This window comes from Amaranthus tricolor, chromosome 3 (assembly GCF_026212465.1).
Source record: "Amaranthus tricolor cultivar Red isolate AtriRed21 chromosome 3, ASM2621246v1, whole genome shotgun sequence".
Lineage (NCBI taxonomy): Eukaryota > Viridiplantae > Streptophyta > Magnoliopsida > Caryophyllales > Amaranthaceae > Amaranthus > Amaranthus tricolor.
Genome location: NC_080049.1, coordinates 10,102,603 through 10,124,540, shown reverse-complemented (window position 1 = coordinate 10,124,540; position 21,938 = coordinate 10,102,603). Strand labels below are relative to the sequence as shown.

The 21,938-nt window shown below is 34.7% G+C and overlaps 1 protein-coding gene across 3 annotated transcripts; it reads right to left on the bottom strand.

Annotated features, from left to right (window-relative positions):
• Positions 1–48: 48 nt before the first annotated feature.
• On the bottom strand, positions 49–19,300 carry LOC130809511 (increased DNA methylation 1). 3 transcript variants are annotated; one of them, XM_057675320.1, is made up of 10 exons: positions 18,882–19,300; positions 16,779–16,841; positions 13,072–15,688; positions 10,440–10,563; positions 10,158–10,237; positions 9,784–10,025; positions 3,853–3,939; positions 1,931–2,030; positions 1,507–1,708; positions 49–1,398 (listed from the first exon to the last, which is right to left on the bottom strand). In XM_057675320.1, exons 3-10 carry the CDS (start codon positions 15,580–15,582, stop codon positions 86–88), a joined length of 4,659 nt encoding a protein of 1,552 aa, XP_057531303.1. In that variant the 5' UTR covers positions 15,583–15,688; positions 16,779–16,841; positions 18,882–19,300; the 3' UTR covers positions 49–85. The 3 variants fall into 3 exon arrangements, with proteins under 3 accessions (XP_057531303.1, XP_057531302.1, XP_057531300.1); XM_057675319.1 differs by having other exon boundaries at positions 16,779–16,884; positions 18,882–19,266; XM_057675317.1 differs by lacking the exon at positions 16,779–16,841.
• Between the last annotated feature and the right edge of the window lie 2,638 nt (positions 19,301–21,938).

The window sequence follows — 21,938 nt, the reverse complement described above, 5'->3', positions numbered from 1 at the left end:
AACATGATAAATATTGCAAGTAAAATCATGAAATTAACAAGAAATAAATGACAAGGAAAATTTGGAATATATAAACTAATATATATTAAGAGTTGGGGAAAACACTAGCTTCCTGAGATTGTTCAATCAAAGAAAGCTGGTTTTCAACAAAACTTACAGACTGGGTTTCTTCACCAGCATCCCTTTCCTGGATTACAACACCTATATCATATTCACCAAATTTTTCTGATAAATGCTTTCCTAAACTACCTTCTTTGCCCAACGATTCTGAGTCGCCAATAGGTTCCGCACCTGTTTCCATGACTTCGACAGCAGTTTCTTTGTCTTCCTGAATCGTTCCCGAAATATCCCTTTCGTTGCTTATTTCCGTTTCGCTACCATTCTTTACATCATTTCCGGCCTCTGAATCCACTAAATTTGCACTGTCGTTTACAGCTTCTGATTCCATGTTTTGAACGGCAGCTTCTTTCCCCGACTCCACATGAACCAACTTGGTTGTAGTATTTGCAGACGAGTTACTTGAAACCATAATTTTACTCGTATCACTCTCCGCTCCTAATTTTATGCCCGTGAAAGCTTCATCTTCCCTCACATCTTCATTATCTCTCACATTGCTTACAGTCTCACTTCCAGAAGATTGCTCATCTTCTTTTTCTGCCTCCAAATTCACTGTTTCGGTAGCTACATATTTACTACTGTCAGTGACAGTATCTACATCCATGGCTTCAGCAGCTTGTATGTCTCCTTTCACCACCCCTAGATTCTCCAAGTTCGGAAGTAACATGTATCCAGATTCCATAATTAAGCTCTCAGGATTAGTGACAACATCGCATGTTACTTCTACATGTGTTTCCTTTTCTCCGAAAACAGACACACCTAAACAATCCGTGCATTTAGGAACTTCTGAAAGTTTAGTAGGCTTATCCGCAGATACTGATTCAGCTCTGCTACTGGCATTGTTCCTGGCAGGCGGAATTTCCAAGCGTTCAACAGTGTCAACAATATCTTGATCTTTAACAACTTCCAAACAATTACTCTGATCTTGAATCCCATGTTTAATTTCTGACTCCACAGCAGAAACTCGAGAATCCATCAGACTCTCATCTTCAGCTGTTCTTAATGAACAAGACTGCAAATTTTCGTTCTCATAAGCCTCCTCATTCATTCCCATTGAACACTCAACTGGTACATCGAAAAACTCCTCTAATCTAAAACCTGTAGTTTCATCAGTTACCGTAACCTCCTCTAAGTTACCCAAATGCAGGCTCTCAATTTCAGCAACGCCACCACTGTTTTGAGTGTCGCTAGTCTTCATATCAGGGAAGCGTATCAGCTTAACTTTTAGCTCATTTGCATTTCCCTTAAGAGTGTTCTCTTCACTATTTCCATTTACAACATCTGTTTTAGGATCCCCATCAAAGCAATTTTGATCAATATCAGTTAATCACTTAATCAAAAATTCAATTTAACAGGGGTGACTACGACTATCATTGAACATGAATTCACCTTTTTGTAAGTCTGTAGCTTGATTCACGTAAAGCATCTTTTTCAGCATTACGGTACCCGGAAAGACCATTAAGTTGATATTGTTCAAGCTTCTTTTCTCCTCCTCTTCCACAGGGACAAAGCCAAAACCAATTGTCCAGGTTTCAACTACATCAGAAATTGCAGTAATTACAAGCTTCTCGACCTTCAAGGAAATGAGCATCTGGAACCATAAAAGGTCAAAAAGTGGAGTGAGTTTGATAGACAAGGAAAGGTAAAAGGAAGAGAATAAATTTACAGGAACTAATCCCGATGAAGTCGTATTGTGCTAATATTCATGCCTTGCTTCCGGGAAAGATACCAGAGGAAGATAGAAACAATCCTGCTAGCACTACCAACCCAATGCCAAAAAAAAAAAAAAGAAACCAGTTACAAAGTAAAATACCTTCTCAACAGAGTTTAGCAAAAGGCGACACATTCCCTGTCGACGATACTTACTACAAGTGGCGATGAGTGGCATTTCTGCAACAGCTACTCCATGCACCCTGTGACATTAATGTTAAATTCTGATCAAAACCGTCATCTTAAGTGTGACGACAACTAACAGCGTAGACATAGGTTACACAAATATAAAAGACCCTCACAGCAATTTGATCATCATAAATGGTACTGCCAACGAAATAACTCACAATTTGATCCCCAATAACCAAGTCCAGATAGCCAAATATATAGGTGCACAAAATTACTTCTATGAGATAGGTCAATCAACCTATATCTAGTTGATGTGAAAATATCAGTGCAGAAGATTTATAGCTATAGTCAAGAGCAGTGTTACCTAATCCCCCTACGAATTGCTTATAGTCAATTATGGTTTATATTTGGCCATTTTTGTTTGAAACATGAATTCATAGGGTGAATTACATAGCACATCAGGCAACACTGATCAAGGATCATGATAAACAGAGGATTTTCAAGGTCCATAGGCAAGTTAGTCTGAGAGATCATTTACAGCATAACCAACAAAGAAGGGGGAACCACCCAACTTAAAAATTGAATACACATGCCGCAAGGCTAAAACCTAACTTCTAAAAGCATTCTTGGAAACGATGACTAAAATAGTAGACAAAATAAAGGGGTTGTTTAAATCATAGTTACCGGAAACCAAAAAATTTCCTTTGTATCCCATTTCGGATCCTTCGTTTCCGAAACTCTAGAACAATCCAAAACTACATTCCCCAAATATTTTTTTTCAAGCCCAAAAGCATATAATACCATAAGCCTTTCTTTTCTTTTTTCTTATCTTTTCTTTTTAATCATTTTCTTTTCTTTTACCCTTTTTGGAGTAAAATAAAATTGCACCTATGTTTTCTATGTGTTTAAAACTAAAATTAATGTTTCTTGAATTCGTTTTCATTTCTCGTATTGGATCGAATTTCGTTTCAGGTAACATTGGTTCAAATATTGGTTACAATTTTTTTTCAGTTTAACAATTGATGATATTGGTTGTTTGTATTGGCTTTTAAAGTCTAGTTGAGTTGTAATTGTTTAACATGTTTGAAATTAGCACTCTAGGCTATCATCTTAGGATTTAGGAAGCTTAATACAATGCAGAATAGAAGACCTAAAATTGAATTCACATAGATGCATTATGTGTTTGAGGGATAAAAGAAAATAATGATTATTTTTTTATGCATTTGCAGATTTGCAAAGGGTCTTTAGACCAGTCATTTTAAGATTGGTAGACAAGAGTGGGTTGCTCTAGGATTTTGGAAGAATTGGGAATTTCTTATTTACTAATTTCCATGAGTTTGGTGGCAATCAAGACCTCAAGAAATTAAGGATGTGTTGTTGTAATGCAATTCTACGGTCTATCTGAATAGGCGAATTTTTAAGGATTGATTCTGGTCCTTAGAAATTAGTGGGATGAAGAAAAAATTTTAGCCTCGTTATGGGCCAAGGTCAATGGCCTCTATCAACATTGTTCTTCGAATGGGCTATGTAGAGAAGAATGGAACATATTAATGTAGTTAGATAGCTGAACTTTCCAGGGTTCTCTCATTCCTTTTCTTCATTGATAAAATTTTTCTTTATTAAAAAATGACACAAAATGTGAGCCAACAGCCAAAAACTAACCAAAAAAGCCACTAAGGGCAAAATTTTTCCATTTGTTCTTGCTTATCGTTTACCAAACTTGCTTTAGCTACTTGACAATATAAATATTTATAAGCTATAGCCAACTAGAAACCAACTAATAGCCCTTTACCAAACACAGCCTAAACCATTCTACTACATGACAAGTAAAGAAGAGCTTTCAAAATGAGTAGAATACAGTGGAAAACTAAATTAAAATATAGCATTTTTAAATACCTGATAGATGCAACAGATACCAATACATCATCCTTCTCTAATACCACAGTATAAAATCCATGATAGTCTAGTCTGGGAAACTCCGACCTGATATAACAGAAACATAAAAGGAGTCAAACAATAAATATGAAAGGCACTTAAAAAGTTAAGAAGTATTATCTTTAAAGAAAAATTGAGTAGAAGCAAATAATTAAATTAGGGCTGAAAGTTCAGGAGAAATCCTACTATAGGAGTAAGAAAATTGCACAAGACATTTGATCTTAATTATTTGTTCTTATATGTTGAAGAGTCTAAGACACAAGGATTCAGGATTATACTGCTGGTAAAATTAATCAGGTATAAGATGAATGAATTTCAAACCCTGAAGTATCTGCAAATGTGATCTCCCACAAGGTATAAAATGAACATCTTTACATGGTTTGTAGGTGAAAATTGCTATTAACAACAGGTTGTACTTCTGAGTTTTGATTAAAGAGGAAACATGAATCAGTATTTCTAGATAAAAGTTTGAAAAGCTTGCAAAAGAAAGACAGAGGGACCGACGAGTCGTTGGTTGTCCTCTTTGTTGGTTGGAATTATTCCAGTATGGCGACTAGTCAGTCTTGGGCGACATCTTGTGCTAGGATTTTGAATGTTTCTATCAGTTTCTTTTGCACGGATTTAGGTGCAATAAGATACCATTATCTTGAGTTATGTGTGCAGCTAATAGCTGGACACAATGGGGGATCATCACCTATGTAACACGATAGGAGTTCACTTAAGATACTCATGAGTCATAAGTTACTCAATGGGGTTTACACACTGGATAACCCTCATGAATAGTCACTAGCATGAGAAAAATTAATCATTCATTGGTGATTTGGAATCAGAAAATTTCTGATGAAATGCTCTCAAACTCTTCCAAAAATTTCATAGATCTTGCAAACAATTTGTAACTTCTATTACTTTGAATAATGTTCATAACACCACAAATCTTTCATTCACCTTAATCTTGCTTAAGTGAGGTATGGTTACATTGTATCTCTTGAGCTTACTTACTGAAGTTTAACATGGCAAGTAGGGGGAATTGACTCTTAAGGAAAGTGCATTACGCGTGCCTTGTATGTTATCTAAGTATCTCATAGAAAATCATCTCAAGTTACGCTCATGGTCATGTGCTCATAGAGGTATCAAGTAATTGTTCAATCAAGTCAAGTTTCCACTTAAGTATCAATCATTCTATTATTGTTTGTAATCTTTGTGATTGTGCTTACCATGCACATTATTGTGATCAAGCAGTAAACGTCTCCTGAAATATGTCATTGTTGTGCGTTCTGAGTGCGTACATTTGTATTTCTGTACTTAAATATGTATAACCCAACAGAATTATGCTATCATTGCTATATTTTAACTTATTGAAGTAAATTGATACTATTTCTTATTTATTCATCCTAATGTCTAAAAAGGATGTTCTTTTTTATTCTTTCTACTTTTTATTATATAATTTAGGTAATTGAACCTTCATTTTGTTAGACAATGATCCCTATACTCGTTATTACCCCCAAAATAAAATTCTCACACCATGAACTAAACGGTGTTTTCACCCTACACCAAACCCCTAAATCCATTGTCCACCCTCCCCCCTACCCCCAGATAACTCTCCTCCTTAATGCATAATCCCCCACACTAACCTGCCTCCCATATACCATTCCCTTGAATTTCTTGAAAACGGTTCCCTCTAAAGTAGAAAGCTGCAAACAGACCCCTATAACGGACTTAAATTTTGATACGTTTAGCTTCTATATCTAGAATTTTTTTTATTGGTATCCTATACAGTGACTTAACATCTGACATGAACTCTCCTGTCCAGAACAAGGTCTTTTGGATGAGATTTATTGATAAAAACGTAAGCTAATTTAATTACATATAACCTGATCTCTATAATCCTATTATGCTTCAATTCATCAGCGCAAACCGCATATATAGAAGGTACTTCAATTGTTCAACTGATACTTTTATTATTTTTCCTTTCCCTGTTTTATTATGATCCAGTCAATGTCTTTATAGACAATTCTTCCCTTAAACACTAATGCTATGTAGCCAAAATAACTCTCCTGGTGCTGACTGCTCCATCATGATCCCAAATCCACAAACCATACTTCTGAATTTGTGCAAGCTAGTCAATCCTAAGAACTGAATTACATCATTTACTATTGTAGCAAGTACCTCGCTGTCATTAAAGCCAAGTGAAACTCATTCTGTATTAAATTTTAAGGGACGCTTAAAAATATAAAATAAACTAGAATGGGCATCACAAGCCAAAAAGGTAAAGATATGAACACAAGTAGTTGGACAACCGTCATAAAATTTCTGGATGGAAAACAATTCTAAAGTTTAATAGGTAGCAAGATAAAGCATTTTTTGTGAGACAGGCCAATATTAGAAAATTTATGACTTGTTCTTTCAAGCGGATAACATTTTACATATTGCTTGGTTGTCTCATAAAAACATCCTATAAAGCTCTAGCCTAGAAGTCATTCAGCACACCTATCCATGAACTTGCCAGGCTTAGTGGTAGCAACGTAAGGCTGCAGAGTATCTATGTTACTTGGCCTAACTAGATTACGACCCGAAGGTAGAACTTAACCTGAATTGCTTGCTCCAAGCCAGAAAGACCAAATCACATGAAGTCGTGTCAACCATTCAACATAAATTTTTGCTAAAGCCTATAGATGGAACTGAAAAGAACTTGGGTGGGAATTGGGATCAGTGTCTCCTCACTTAATTCCCATGAGGAAGTTATCATGTATTGGCACAATTGTGAAAAAATAACTGGATAAACATGGAAAATGTTAGGCCCCTAAATTTCCAGTCCCTAGCATACCTTTTATTGATAAACTATGATCAATTATCATCACCTTTAAACCCCAAGACAGAACAAAGAGCATAAAGAAAGACAAGTCCTTGGTCTTCAAAAAAATGCAAAGTAATCCATATCTTACACCACTGTAATCAGGGAGTCATATCTAGGCTGAAACATAACATCACGACTGCATAATAAAGCTTTCACACATGTCTCCATGCAGTTTTTTGAAACTGTAATCCCAATGCCCCATCCAAGACCCTGATTTTATTCTATTAGTTAGAGGTAATATAAGAACAATGCCTCAGAGTCACCAAGGTCTGATCTTTTTAAGTAGCAGGTGAACATTGGACAATTCCAAATGGTCACTCCTCAACAATATATTATGCTCCAAATTAGAATACCTTGATTGAAATGGCCCAATTCTTATGCTTCTTATTAAAAAGTATGTCGGTCAATTCATTTCAAATCTAGAGTTTCAAGGAAACAACTCCTTCACATTTACAGAGATAATAATGTGTATAATTAATCGCATTCTCAACAGTGATGGTACGGAAAATCAAAACCCATGCATACTAATATTTGCGCAAAACTTATTATATTGCATTTAATGTCTAGCCCAATTACTCATAACCTGTATTACTGTAACACAATTTATGGCACTGCTATTTGTATACTCTACGCCATGGAAAATGGTCTTTACCTCTTAAAGAAACCATGTATTTCCATGTTAAAATTTAACACACAATCAGGATATTTGGGCCAAACCTTCAGCTATAAATGTGAATGCTACCACAAGCCTCACATGATCAGCAGTATCAAGCTCTCTTTCCTAAGTGAATCCCAAACTTTCACTTAAAAACAACGATAGACTTCAGACTGTTAGAACCAAATGTGTTGCCTTTTGAAAGTTAGACCATGATGAATGGCAACAACGTCAGCTATTGAAGGTTGTAATGAACCTATATTCATATTAGAGAGAGTTTTTTTCGAAATGGAAGTCTATAGAAGTATGAAGGATGATAGGATTATTCTACACGTAATATCTATGTTCTCCTAAAATTAGACTGTCTGCAAGAGCATTATAAAGTGGTGCATAGTAAATAATCATGCACCTAATAGATAAAATAAACTTATTATAATATTTCGAAACATGAAAATTAATAATCCAACTTATTTCTTTTCAGTTGAAAATAAACCTGCCCCTTGAGGATTATGAAAAATTCCACCTATTGCATATGTCCACTTAAAATATACCCAACCTTTGATAATGGGTTATTGTAGGTAAAAACTAGTTGTTGGAAGCTCAATCTTCTTATTATGTTTTTCAACCATTGAAGCACAATAAAAGATTCAATTTTTCTTAGAAATTTTCATCCTTCTTCACTTCTCCAATCTCCACTAGTGCTCAAAACTTCTTCCATACCCTATAATCTCCAATACTGTCGAAAACTTCCCTTCCATATTCTCTAATTACCATTACTGCCCAAATTTCCCCTTCCTTATTCTCCAATTACTATTACTGTCTAATAAAAAGAAACACAAATCTCTACTCTATTAAGCATTATTTGGGAAAATCATTTAGCTTCCGCAACTTATTGCTCAAGTCACACAATATAAATGAAAGAAAAAACGCTTGTTCTTCATTCATCTTCATAATTTTTCATTCAATATCCTTATACATCACCATTTTCAATATAACTAATTGGTCAGGCACTCAGATTCACTCACCTTAGATATTTTCCACAGCTTGAATTTCTTCTCCACAAATCCTTGACATTATTAAGTACCTAACTGCCGCTTAAACCATCTCAAAACCCACCATTTTCAATCCCTCCATTCCTCGCTAAATCACCGATCCATTCTCTTTCAAAAAGGCCAGAACTCATTTTACATACTTCATTTTAATATCTCTTTACCAAACAAAAATCCACCTTTGCATTCATATACCTCATTTCTTGAAGAATGGCTTCCACTTTCCTTCCAATTCCAGATTTCTAAAAGGATTTAGGGATGTTTTGTATTCAAAAGTAAAAAATTGAATTTAGTTTGCAAGGTTTTCCGATAATAATTTGATTTTGTTGTTGAGATTGAGGGAATACAAAGTTGTTGTAAAGAGACATCAAGATGAACGTTTCAAGGATTACTTTTATTTGTAGTTTCACATAAGATGACTATCAATGCAGCCAATGTTTACACAATGGTTGTATAAAATATAGAATTGACAAGTTATAGGGAAGGAATTAGCTTTATTTTAAGTTAATGTATCGTGATTCGTGAGTTATCCTTGTGCTAATTTTGAGGTCTTAAGAATTAATTGTGCAAAATGTGCAAGAACATCCAAATTATTAAGCTTTATCTCCCTTTCTATGGAAAAGTTTCTGGTTTGAGCAAGTACTGTTTTTAATGAGTTCTAGCTGATGTTGCTAATTAATTAATTCCTATCATATTGAGGGGTACGACTGAGTATACCATGACATGGAACGAATTTTGCCCAAAGCATGCTCAATAGAAATTTGTATTTCTTCGTGTTGGATAGTAATGGTGACTGGACAATATCGAAGAAGTTTTGGGCAATAATGGAAGACATGAAAAAAGTTTTAAGCAATATTGGAGATTGTGAGGAAAATAAGGGGAAAATTTTTTAAATAAGGGTGAAACTTTGAAACCCAATTAGAGGTCACTTGGGCATATTTTTAGCGGACACATTCGAGTATTCGACATGTGGAATAATTCATGAATAATTCAAATGTAGATTTATTTTCAGCGAATAAGAAATACGTTGGATTACTAATGTCTAATTTTTCCTATTATTTCCATGAAGTGGATGTAAGAACTATCAACTCTTCTTTGTTTCAGATATTAGAAGCAAAGAGTAAAATATCGCCCGCATCACCATATCCGACCGTATTATAAAAGATTTTGAGCTTACCGCGACCAAAATATAGGTTGAAACAACTTTGAAACCATCTGCATCGACCATAAAAGCCGTTTTGTGAATGTTAACATGACCATATTCGAGACTTTGCACTATGATTAGTACATTGAATAATTTATACTACCATAATCATCAAAATGAAAGACCTTACCCCCAATTGTACACCACTTGTGGTATCATATCTATGCCGGTTCTTGGGTCGATCATGGAGAGGAAGCACTCCTCCATAATGGTAGCAGCAACAGCTAAATTAGAGTTGCATTCAGCTTTTAGAGCAAAACGTTGAGCAGAAGGGATTTTTTGGTCATCATGAATACATCTCAAAACTGTCCAGCAATAGTCATCAGCAATATGGTTGGACATGCCAATAAAAGATTGTAGACCATTAAAGATCTGCACAACCAACACAGAGGATTCGGAGGTCAAAATAAAGGAATAAAAGTATACACTTCATGCAAAAGAGTGCTACTTTATAGCCATAGTATTCCCATTTTTGATGGGGAATAAAGTTACAAACTAGATTACCTCTTCACAACCTGAGCTACAGAACCAAGGAGCACCATCTACTTTGCCAAGATCATTGTCCATCAAGCAAGCTTCATGATCTGTGAACAGCTCAAACGGTTACAGATACATCCTTGACAAATGAAGGATTATGTCCTATCATTACCATCCTTGACAGTTTATAAATATTGAAAATCTGAAGAGTAGTTCATGCTTTTAATGAAGCCACTCTGATCAAATTTGATACAAGTACAAATTTCAAAAAAATTATTTGAGATATAACAGAACAGTAAAGGCACATACACTTTTTGTCGCATTGTGAACACTTCAGAGCAGAATTAGAATTTAATGTTCCTGCATTTACAGCCAAAGCTCCACAAACCTGACATGTGCAGTTTGAGCAATACCAACTTCCTTCAGGAATTTCCTGTGACAAATGAAAGTTAAAAATAAGCAAATCTTGTACAAACACAATCACCTTAGAAAACTAACACAAGAATAGAAGACATGCTACAGATTTCAACCATCAAGACAAACACAGGTACAACGACCAAACGTAGCATAAACCGCATACGAGCACACATACAAGTTGTGCCAATGTTTTTAGTATTCGCTATGAATGTTGAATTGTAGACAGAAGCAACTGTACAGCAACTAAAGAAAATTTATACTTCATCTGTTTTTCTTTTTAGTAGCAACATTTCCCCCCAAAAGCTCTTACATACTTGAGAGAAATGCTGCAACTAAAGAAGACTTAGGAATTATAACAGTAAGTCAATTTGTCAGACAGACATCTACTCCACTCACCATGATACAGGAGAAATTAACAAGAGAAGCGTCAAATTACAACAATTTGGCCTTATAGGCACAAACACAACACACCAAACATCACTCATGGAGATTACAATGACAAGAGATCTCTCCAGGCTTCCAAGGAAAATGAACAGTCATTAGCTAACTATCCTTAATTGGAAAACCAACAAAACAGTGGATACATGGATCATAACCTCCAACACTACTAACAGTTGTAGAACACACAACGGAGTAAACCTTATTTTTACATACATTTACATTTAACTCTTGACTAACATCCTATATCAAAGGCCAAAAAGTATCATGGAACATTAATTGATTCATCCATTTGATTTTTTTTATCCAATAGTGAATTCTTAACTATATTTGCATATGGTCCATTTCTACCCAATGCAAACACTTTACTTCTTTTCCCATATCGCTAATCATTTTTTTGATGAAGCCCATGTCACTATTTTTTTTGTAAAGTCAATATCGCAAATCATTAGAAAATGAAACAAGCTCAAAGAAAAAATTGTAATGCGGAAAATCTTCAACCAGGAAAGAAATTCATGTAGGTCACAGGGAAGATGAAGGTCAAATTACATCAAATGATTTCTTCTATAATCAACAAAGTTAGTTGTACAAGGAACACAAAACAGATATGGTGTTGCTTTGTTTCGTCTTCAAAAAGGAGCACCACACTAAAGCAACTCCATTCCCATGGATTCCTATTCTTAGCAGAGAAGACCTGTGGGCTGTGAGCAAGTAACAGAAAGCGCGGCACAGAAAAATTACACGATTGAAAGAAATTCCAGCCAATGGAATAAAAAAGAAGTTGCCACGAGAATTCATCATCTAGTCATATATTTACACATCTTAGAAGTGCACATAGCTTGAATTGAGACAATCAGAATCTGGATTTCACATTCAACAGATTTAAACAAACACTTTCATGTCAACCTACACAGCTTAATCATGACATTCTCATATCTGCACACATCATCAGCAAAGTCCTAAAGAGCTCCCACACAAGGCATGATAGAAAATAGAATGTACATTTCTTTAAAATTGATTTTATTAGATCCTTGGCAAACACAACTGTATGCTAACTTACATTCACAAAAAAGATTAGGAAGCCCAATGTAAAATGACCCATTCTGCGCCACTAAAAAAGAAATTTACATCTCGTTAACTATCTGTAGGGTAAAGAATTATACTAGATCTATCCTCCCCAATTTATTTTCAATTCTGTTAAGCTTAAATTCTCGCAAGTTTTCTCAATCACTTTTACTCTAATATTCCGATACCCATTATCTTTGGTTCAGTTTTTATAGTCTACTTGAGAGTTCCAAAGAGTTCGGAAAAACATGCCCTAATCATTAGGCCACCATAGTGCAGCCCGAATCGATATTGCACCGTAAAGATTTTTAATCTTATTGCGACCAAATTTAGGCTGAGAGCCCAGGACTGCCACAAAATCAGTCATATGGACCACGGAAGCCATTTTACGGCCATTAATGCAACCGTGACTAATACTTTGCACAACCAGGTTTTACATGCATGTAACCTGAAAAGGTCCAATACCAAATTAAACATGTATTAACACATAGGAATTTGACACCATCTCTAACTAAGAAGGGGTATTGGACAAAACTTCATATAGCCAATGGTAACAATGGTACACATCCCTTGCAACAACATGAACGCTTAGTTCGAATCGGACTTCAACTAAGGAGTCGGAATCAAGAATTATGGGAAGTAGAAAAGGAAAAATGCTAGGACATGAATAGGAATCAAGGGAGTGAGACAAATTCAGAAAGTAATAACCGTATCATCAAATAACTAATCCTAAAAAGACATGATATTTGATTGCCATAAATGACAGCACATTTCCAACCAAAAACAGAGCAAGAAAGTAACTGAACAACCCACATCAGCACCAATTTAAAAAAATCTCCTTATTGGCCATCATCACCCCCACAATCCTACTTAAAGCCTTGATGCTGTTCATACATGGCTACTCCACATCTAATTACTTTTGTTTTAAGAAGTTATATCAGCTAAAAGAAAATTAGCCAATATACTTGAGATTGATATCAAACACAAGAAAAAGACATAAGCATAAAATCTACAAACAGACCTCTGCTGACAAGCATGACTGGTGATAAGTGGAAGGACAGTTGTCGCAACAAAGCAATTCTCCTCCTTCACCACAAAGTCCACAAGAATCGTCATTTTTGTCATACTCATCAAGTGGCACAAGTGGAGTGCCTGTGCCACTTCTCCTGACTTTGTACTCAGCCGACCAAGCTTGAAGCTGGCATAAAGTATACGGCTTACCAGACCCAACAAAAAGATTCAAACAAGGACGATTCAGATTAAAACCGGCATGGATCTTAAACTTCGAGACAGAAAACATCTCACTGCAACAATTACATAGAATCCCATCCTTGGTAATGAGACCTTCTTTAACCACGGTGTCATCCTTCAGATCACGATACTGGACAGCTTCATTTATAAGTATTGTCCCAGAACTAATTAACCATGAAAATATTGTCCGTTTGCCAACCAAAGTCCACTTATCTGTTAAATTTTTCCCACCCTTACCAATGCCCCGCAGAAGTAACCTGCAACTACCTTTCTGAGTCTTGCGTTTCTTCAGATATTTATATTTTGACTTTCTAGGCTTTGTGCCAGAATCTTTAATGCTGGATCTAAAGCTTCTTTTCTTTAATATTGCTGAAACCAACAAGTCATCATCCTTGGGCTGGCAGCCCATTGATCTCTTCTTGCTATTGCGAAGCTTTTTAGGTTTCATTTCTGACTTGCAAGACTGAGGTTCAAAAAAGACATTACATTCATGTGGTTGTTTTTCAATATCAACACAATCCATGGGCCAACCCCTATCATTAGCCAGATGCATATCATTATCATCGTCCATGTATAGCTTGGAGATATCAAGAAAAGCTTCAGATTTACAGTATGTTTTCTTCACTCTTGCATCAATAACTCCTCCCTCCAAGCTTCTCTTACTAAATTCAAGACTTTGTTTACTACTGCTTGGAGTGCTTATACTAATTTGATGAGGTGAAGATTGTCGACATATCGCATTTGTCTCAGCACTGCCTACAGGAACATCATATGTGCAAGCAGGATGATGTAAACACATGCCATCAGACTCAACAGCTGATAAGTGACACGAATTCATCTTTTCATCTGTACAAGTTCCTCTACATTGGTTTTCGTTGTCAGCAATTGTAGTTACAAGACGCATACTATTTCCTTCAGAAACATAAATTGATCTGGTTTTATGCGTCTCCACCAGACTAGAGGTCAAAGAAGGATCACAAACCATTTTCTCCGCATGCCTATTTAAAAGCCTTTTCTTATCACCTTTCCTAGCTTCTATCTCAACTTTTCTATCAACATCAATTGCACTACTTTGCCTAGCTTTGAATAGTTTACCGGTTCTAAGTGCATGAATCTTTCTGTTAACAAAAACTAAATCCACAAAGGGATCCAGAAGTCTACATAGAAAAGTCAATGAACACTTGGGATCCCAATTACTACCATTATTATCAATGTATCTTAATGTCTCATACAGATCAGAACAGAACTCGTTAACATTAGTCCACTGTTTATCATCTCTAGAAACATCATTACTGCCATGAACACCTAAACTCTGACGGAGAATTTCCCAAACTTTAGGGAATCCCCGAACAGGCCTTCCTTCAGGTGATCTGTAAACATAACGATACCTCCCATCATTTCTTACCTGCTTCTCAAGAGACCATTTTGTTCTTTCAAGCAAGAGATCAACTCTAGAACGAAGAATAGCAAGGGCATCCTTCATGATGTCGCCAGTCAATACTTCATCTTCACATTCAGAAAAAAAAGCTTTATTGGGTCTTTCTTCAGCATGTTGAAGTGATCCAGATTCAATGCCTGCTACAACAGAGGGATTGGGAATCAAAAGTTTTGTAGCAGAACTTTCCTGGGAAATAGGTGAGGCTATAGATTTACTACTGCCAACCTGCTTTATTTCACTTCCATCTGAGCCCGACACACAACCATTAAGAGCACTACTGTCTCCTAAATTTCCAGCTTGGTCAGATTCAGGACATTGCTTCAACAGGTAACAACTAGATGACACACCTTCATTGCATGATTCAACCACATGACACATAAGAATTTGACAGGGAGCAAGTTGTGTAGGAGGGTGGATTTCAGATACAACTTGCTTCAAGGGAATAGATGAAGCCACAGACTTGTCAAGGTAAGGTTTAAAATTAGACAACTCATTAACTGAATACCTCATCCGCTTTGTATGAAAATCATGATCAAACCTTTCATATGTAATACACCCTTTTGCGCAACTTAATGCTTGAGAATTCTCCAGAAGCTTAGCAGAGGCTGCATCACATATTGGAGAAGCTTGATTTGTTATGGCTGAATTTTCACTGTGAGAACAAGGCGAAATCTCAAGCATCTTATCAAGCGCACTTAAAGATCCACAAGCTTCATCAACATCGCACTTCATAGTACAACCAAGTGCATCATTTCCATAGAACACCTCTTCAGAAATGCGTAGCTCATCATTTAGTTCATCAAATCCATCATCTTCCAAATCAAATAGATCTTGGACAAACATCTTGTGGGATCTCAGACTATTCACAATTCACTGGAATTCCCCTTCTTTTTTTTTCTTGCCACGCTAATGAGCTCAACTTCAATATTTTCATAAAGCATCTTGAACCCTGCGCCAAAAATGGGAGGTATTAAAGCAAATCAGGTTCACCTAGAAGAACTCATGGAATTTTAAATAGAAAACCCAAATATCAGATTCTTTTCCTATTGTAACCTTTCCATTCCTGGCAGAGTTAAGAATAGAAAGGAATCTTATCTATGAATACAATGATGTAGATACCTCGTAAGTCCTAAAGGGACACTCGATTCCACATAACGAGATAACAACAAACGAAAATCAAATTTAACCTAGAACAAGTTTTTTAATGCAAAATTTAGAAGATTTCATTAAAGCTACAATAAAGCTTCAGTTAGCAAACTAAAAGGTGCGATTTAATTAAATAAGTTGAATTGATGCAAGTCCAAACCACATGTTTCAAAAAAAATTACAACAAAATTCATATTTGGAGTAATATTAACTTTAATGAACAAGAAAGAAACAGGAAAGACAACTAAAGAGAGAACACGGGAACAAATTTTCACATTAATTTGAAGTTCACTCTTCCAAAAATTTACAAAAATTTAACTTCAACATTATTGAAGAAACATTTAATCGTCTTTAAATGCAATGATCACATTTACTATTTTGGGATAGATAAATTAATTATTGTCATAAATAAGTAGATCATGATTTTCTCATAATCCGCCCTTAGATTGATTTATGCAATGAAGAAGGGTTTAGCACAACTAAAACATGTCCTATTACGGTGTGAACTATAGTCTAATACCATACTATGAGCATAGTTTGGAGATGTGGAATCGATCATGATTGTAATATAACAGGGATAATTAATCGCGCAAAATATAGGTTGAAACCACAACAGCATTGCCAAAGCCCTAATCTCAACAATACGAACAATATGGGGTCAGCTACAAGAACCACAACAAAACGGTGTGGAATATTTTGGCTAACAGAAACCATACTTTATTTGTCGCTATCTAATGCTAAGCGGATTTTTTACACCTTTATGATCCAGGTAGTGGGTTTTTTCAAATCAGCCAATACAATATGAAGCAACCTTGTTTTGACACCATGACTATGAAGAGATGGCAACAACAAGCAACGTGTATGCCATCTTTTCAAGGATGAAATGCACATACCTAATCTTCAACCTCTTGTCTTTGGCTTCATTAACTAGAGTGCATGTACAATCTTGTATTCTCCTTTTGTAAGAAGCATTTACCCAAAATGCTTAATTAGTTCTTTCTTTGCATGCAAAAATCAGAGTGAAAATTTTCTTTAACATTACATTACTTTCCATTATTTCAAAAAAAAAAAATTAAGTGCAAAAGTACTCTAATGCTGCTTTGATATCCAGATGATACACATTGAATAATTACTAACAAAGTATATACTCCAAAAGTAAAGAGAGACAATGAAAGGGGAAAATGGAATGGAAATGAAACTATAAACTGAGAATAGTAGAATAGTTTATACAATCATTTTTCAAAAGAACATACTAGTTATAAACAAAATAATTGAGAGTTTCCAAAATCAAATACAAATCTTTTTTCCATGAAGGGAAAATCAAATACAAACCTAAAAACATTAAAAGAATCCCAAATCGACAACAAATTTGTGAATAAACTACCTAGTAATAGAAGGGAACCTGATCTATGAATACAATGATGTAGTACCTCGTAAGTCCTAAAGGGACACTCAATTCCACATAACGAGATAACAACAAACGAAAATCACATTTAAACTAGAACAAGTTTTTTGATGCAAAATTTAGAAGATTTCATCAAAGGTACAATAAAGCTTCAGTTAGCAAACTAAAAGGCGCGATTCAATTAAATAAGTTGAACTGATGCAAACCAAACCACATGTTTCAAAATAAATTACAAAAAAATTCAAATTCGGATTATATTACCTTTAATGAACAAGAAACAAACAGGAAAAACAACTAAAGAGAGAACACGGGAACAAATTTTCACATTAATTTGAAGTTCACTCTTCCAAAAATTTACAAAAATTAAACTTCAACATTATTGAAGAAACTTTTAATATTCTTTAAATGCAATGATCACATTTACTATTTTGGGATATTAGATAAATTAATTACTGTCATAAATAAGTAGATCATGAATTTCCCATAATCCCCCCTTAGATTGATTTGTGCAATGAAGAAGGGGTTAGCACAACTAAAATGTGCCCTATTTTGGCGTGAACTAAAGTCTAATACCATACTATGAGCATAGTATGGAAATGTGGATTCGATCATGATTGTGATATAACAGGGATAATAATTAATTGCGCCAAATATAGGTTGAAACCACAACAGCATTGCCAAAGCCCTAATCCCAACAATACGAACAATATAGGGTCAACTACAAGAACCACAACAAAACGGTATGGAAAATTATCGCCAACAGAAATTATACTTTACTTGGCGCTATCTAATGCTAAGCGGATTTTTTACACCTTTATGATCCACGTAGTCGTGGTGGAGTTTTTCAAATAAGCCAATACAATAAGAAGAAACCTTGTTTTGACACCATGATTATGAAGAGATGGCAACAACGAGGAACGTGTATGTCATCTTTTCAGTGATGAAATGCATGTCCTAATCTTCAACCTCATCTCTCTGGCTTCATTAACCAGAGTGCATCTTATAATCTTATATTCTTATTTTTTAAGTACCATTTACCCACAATGCTTAATTAGTTCGTTCTTTGCATGCAAAAATCAGGGTATAAATTTTCTTTATTATCACATTACTTACCATTATTTCAAAAAAAAAATTAAGTGCAAAAGTAATCTACTGCTGCTTTGTAATCCAGATGATACACATTAAATAATTACTAACAAATTATATACTCCAGAAGTAAAGAGAGACAATGAATGGGAAAGGGAAAGAAACTATAAACTGAGAATAGTAGAACAGTTTATACAATCATTTTCCAAAAGAACATACTAATTATAAACAAAATCAATGAGAGTTTCCAAAATCATATACAAATCTTTTTTCATGAAGGGAAAATCAAATACAAACCTAAAAACATTAATAGAATCCCAAATCGACAACAAATTTGCGAATAAACTACCAATAAGCAAATGGGTTGCAAACAAAATCACCACAAAAGTGCAAGGAATAAGAAAATGTAAAGATCTGAGTGACATTCAACAAAATCCGGAAAAAAAAAAACAAAAAAAAACAAAAAAAAAAAACAGATGTTAAACTGAAATAGAGATCTACTGACCTTTCAAAAGTAAACCCAGAACAACATGTGCGATAAACTTGAAAATTTGAAATTAAGGGTATGGAATTGGAGAAATCTTGGCTCAAAATCGGATGAAAATCCCAAAAATTTCCGTACCCAATTGCAATTAGGTAAAAACTTGGAAAAATAAGGTGGGATTTTGTCCCAAAGTGTTGTCAAAGAACAACAGATGGCAACGGGTTTCTCTCTCGAGGATGTAGCTTTCTAACAGTAACTTGACAAAGCCATGGATAGGCAGTGAAGTCACTTTGGTGCATGTATTGTGCTCCTATTCTCCTCTATCAAAACTTTGTTCAGAGTTCAGACCTCTTATCTTTGATGTTGTCATAGAATTACATGATTGTCTAAAAAAGTTTTTTTATGCCCATAACATCTGAAAATTTTTAAAATTTATCAAGTGTAAATGTGTAATGCAATTCATTAATCCTACTCCCTTGTTTTTCAAAAGTTTGTCTTAATTAAAATTTTTGATTTAAAGACAGATAAACTTCAACGCAATTTATGATATTTTTTTGATATATTCATATGAGATGTTGGAATGATGAATGAAATGAATATTACAACTGATTGTTGAACAAGATGAATATTAGAACTAAGATGACTTATTTTATCATATCACCATTTGTGTCAGGTGTTCCTTTATAATTGACTGAACTTGCTAGGTATCCATTTCTTCCTTTTTTCCTGTTTTTAGAACTTCTTAGAGTCAGTTCTTGTGTCATGAAAAGAAAGATGTTTATATTTCCATCAAAAACACAATCTACACTAGTATCATAAAGTGGTTTAGCCGTACCACACGTGAACATGATTTCAGGTATGAATCTTTTGGATAGAATTTCTTTATGTGGCTTTGTCGATATTGGTGTTAGTAATAAGTTTGCTCAGTTTTGATTATGTAAAAAACTTCTCATCTATATGGACTATATTTGACAATGTTCTTGTACGTAATTGTGTTTGAACCAACATCCAACTTAAGTTTATAAAGGCAAAAGATTTAACTTGTCATGTTTATTCTTATTAGTTAAGGTAGGCTTTTTATTACATTGGTATTTTTTTGAAAGGTTTTTCTTCTTTCCATTTCCAAATTGTTGGCTTTACTCATAGTGCCTACTGCTAATATGCTTGGTTATTATGTTCTTCCTCTTGTTGCCTACGATAATGACAAACCATCTTATTATTGTTGTTTAACTATTGCCCAAAATGCTAGTAATAGTCATTCTTCTCACACTGTGCTTCTTGGTCAAGTCATTAATGACTCCACAATTTGGCGTGTCATCCTTGATTTTATGGCAGGAATAAGTTGCTGCATTTATTTATTTCTGGTTTTGTCATCTAATCTTTTGTTGTGGGGTGCTAATGTTATGATGCAGTAACTGTTTTGTGTGTTCGAGTTAATGTGTTTTGGGTGGAGTAAATGATATGACTGTGATTAGAGGTGTTCATTCGGGTTATCGGGTCGGTTTCCGACGGGTGTCATTTGATTCGGTTGTATTTCGGATCGGTTATATTTCGGATGCGACGGGTCATACTCGGGTCCGGTCGATTAGTCACGGTTCGGTTAAAGATCGGTTATTCGAACTATCGGGTTAGTATCAGGTCGGTGTCGGTTAAAGTTCGTGTTGAGTTTCAATCGGTCTCGGGTAGTCATCAGTTAATAATTGGTTCGGTTTTACCAGGTACAGATCGGGTTCAGGTATTTTTCAAGTAGAATTCGGCTACGAATTGCGAATTACTAATTACTATTGATCGAATCAGTATCAGATTGAGTTGTTAGTCATTTTCTAATTGATGATGAGGTTCCTTTACTTAAAGCAAAATAGTGAAAATGCAAATCAATTAGTGATCATTATTACATTGTTACTTTTACTTGTTTGACTGGAAATTAAAATTATAAAGTTCATTCAATTTTCATCTAATTCGATTAAAAGTAGTTAAATAATCATTGACCATTGATTACTAACTCTAAATATATGACATCATGTATTTATAAAATTTATTCTATTAAAATATTTATGACTTTATTAGAATAACTAATAGATGATTGAATATGAGTCAATCATACTTCTATGTAAAAAATTGGTTCGCGTTTATAGCAGTTCAATCTAAACTTCGTTCGGGTTAAGTCGGTTTTAGCCGAATCGAGTTCGGTTTTGAGCATGATTCGGGTCGGATATGACTCGGGTGGGTCATTATTAGGTTCGAGTAATTTCGGTTAACGGTTATGTGTCGTTTAGAAAAATCGGTTACAGCTCGGGTTCAGTTTTCCCATTTTTGGTTGTCAACCGGTTCGTATATAGCTTCGAGTCGGGTAATGTTGGTTCGATAAAACCTAAAAAAGGAACACGTTTTCAGGTCGATTTACTTTCGATTTCGGATCGGATTTTCGGGTCGAGTCACTTTTGAACAGCTCTAACTGTGATTCTCCCTTTTAAAAAAAAGTTAAGCCTTCGCTGCTAAAAAATGGTGTCTGTTTTTTGAGATCAAATTTTAATTGGAGTGTTGTAATTTTTAAAATTTTATCTGTTTGTAGCTAAAACTTATTTATGCAGCTTTTTTTATTATTCTAAAGTCGATGAAAGTCATGAAGTTTGCGGTCATTTGGAAAGAATTGGGTGCTCGTTTTCGGTTGTTATCAACGAAGTCTTAAAAAACTCGATGAATGAAAAAAACTGTAATTTTGAGTTTGGTGAAAACTTCTAAGAAAGATGTATTTATGTGTTTGTTAGAAATTTGAACAGTTATGTTTTGAGTTTTGGAGGGTAAAACTACGGAGAAATATCAGCATTTATGAAATTTAAATAAGTAGTTTCATCTTTTGGTGGGAAATTTCCCAAATTTCTATATTTTTGGATTATTATGTTAAATTCTGCTTTTTGAAGGTTAGCCTTTAAGATCTAAAATTAAGGTCGTAAAAAACAAAAAAAATATTTTGGACCCTTGAATACATTGTGTTATGGGAAGCATGTATGTCAATCAAGTTTGAGATATATTGCAAATAACTTACAAAAGAACAAACAAATGAAGTATAAAAAAGAT

Coding starts and splice junctions, on each gene's coding strand:
- LOC130809511 (XM_057675320.1), bottom strand. CDS start 15,582: ATGTTTGTCCAAGATCTATTTGATTTGGAAGATGATGGATTTGATGAA. Junction 1,709..1,930: donor TGCTAAACTCTGTTGAGAAG/GTATTTTACTTT, acceptor TTATGGTTCCAG/ATGCTCATTTCCTTGAAGGT. Junction 1,399..1,506: donor AGCTACAGACTTACAAAAAG/GTGAATTCATGT, acceptor ATCCTAAAACAG/ATGTTGTAAATGGAAATAGT.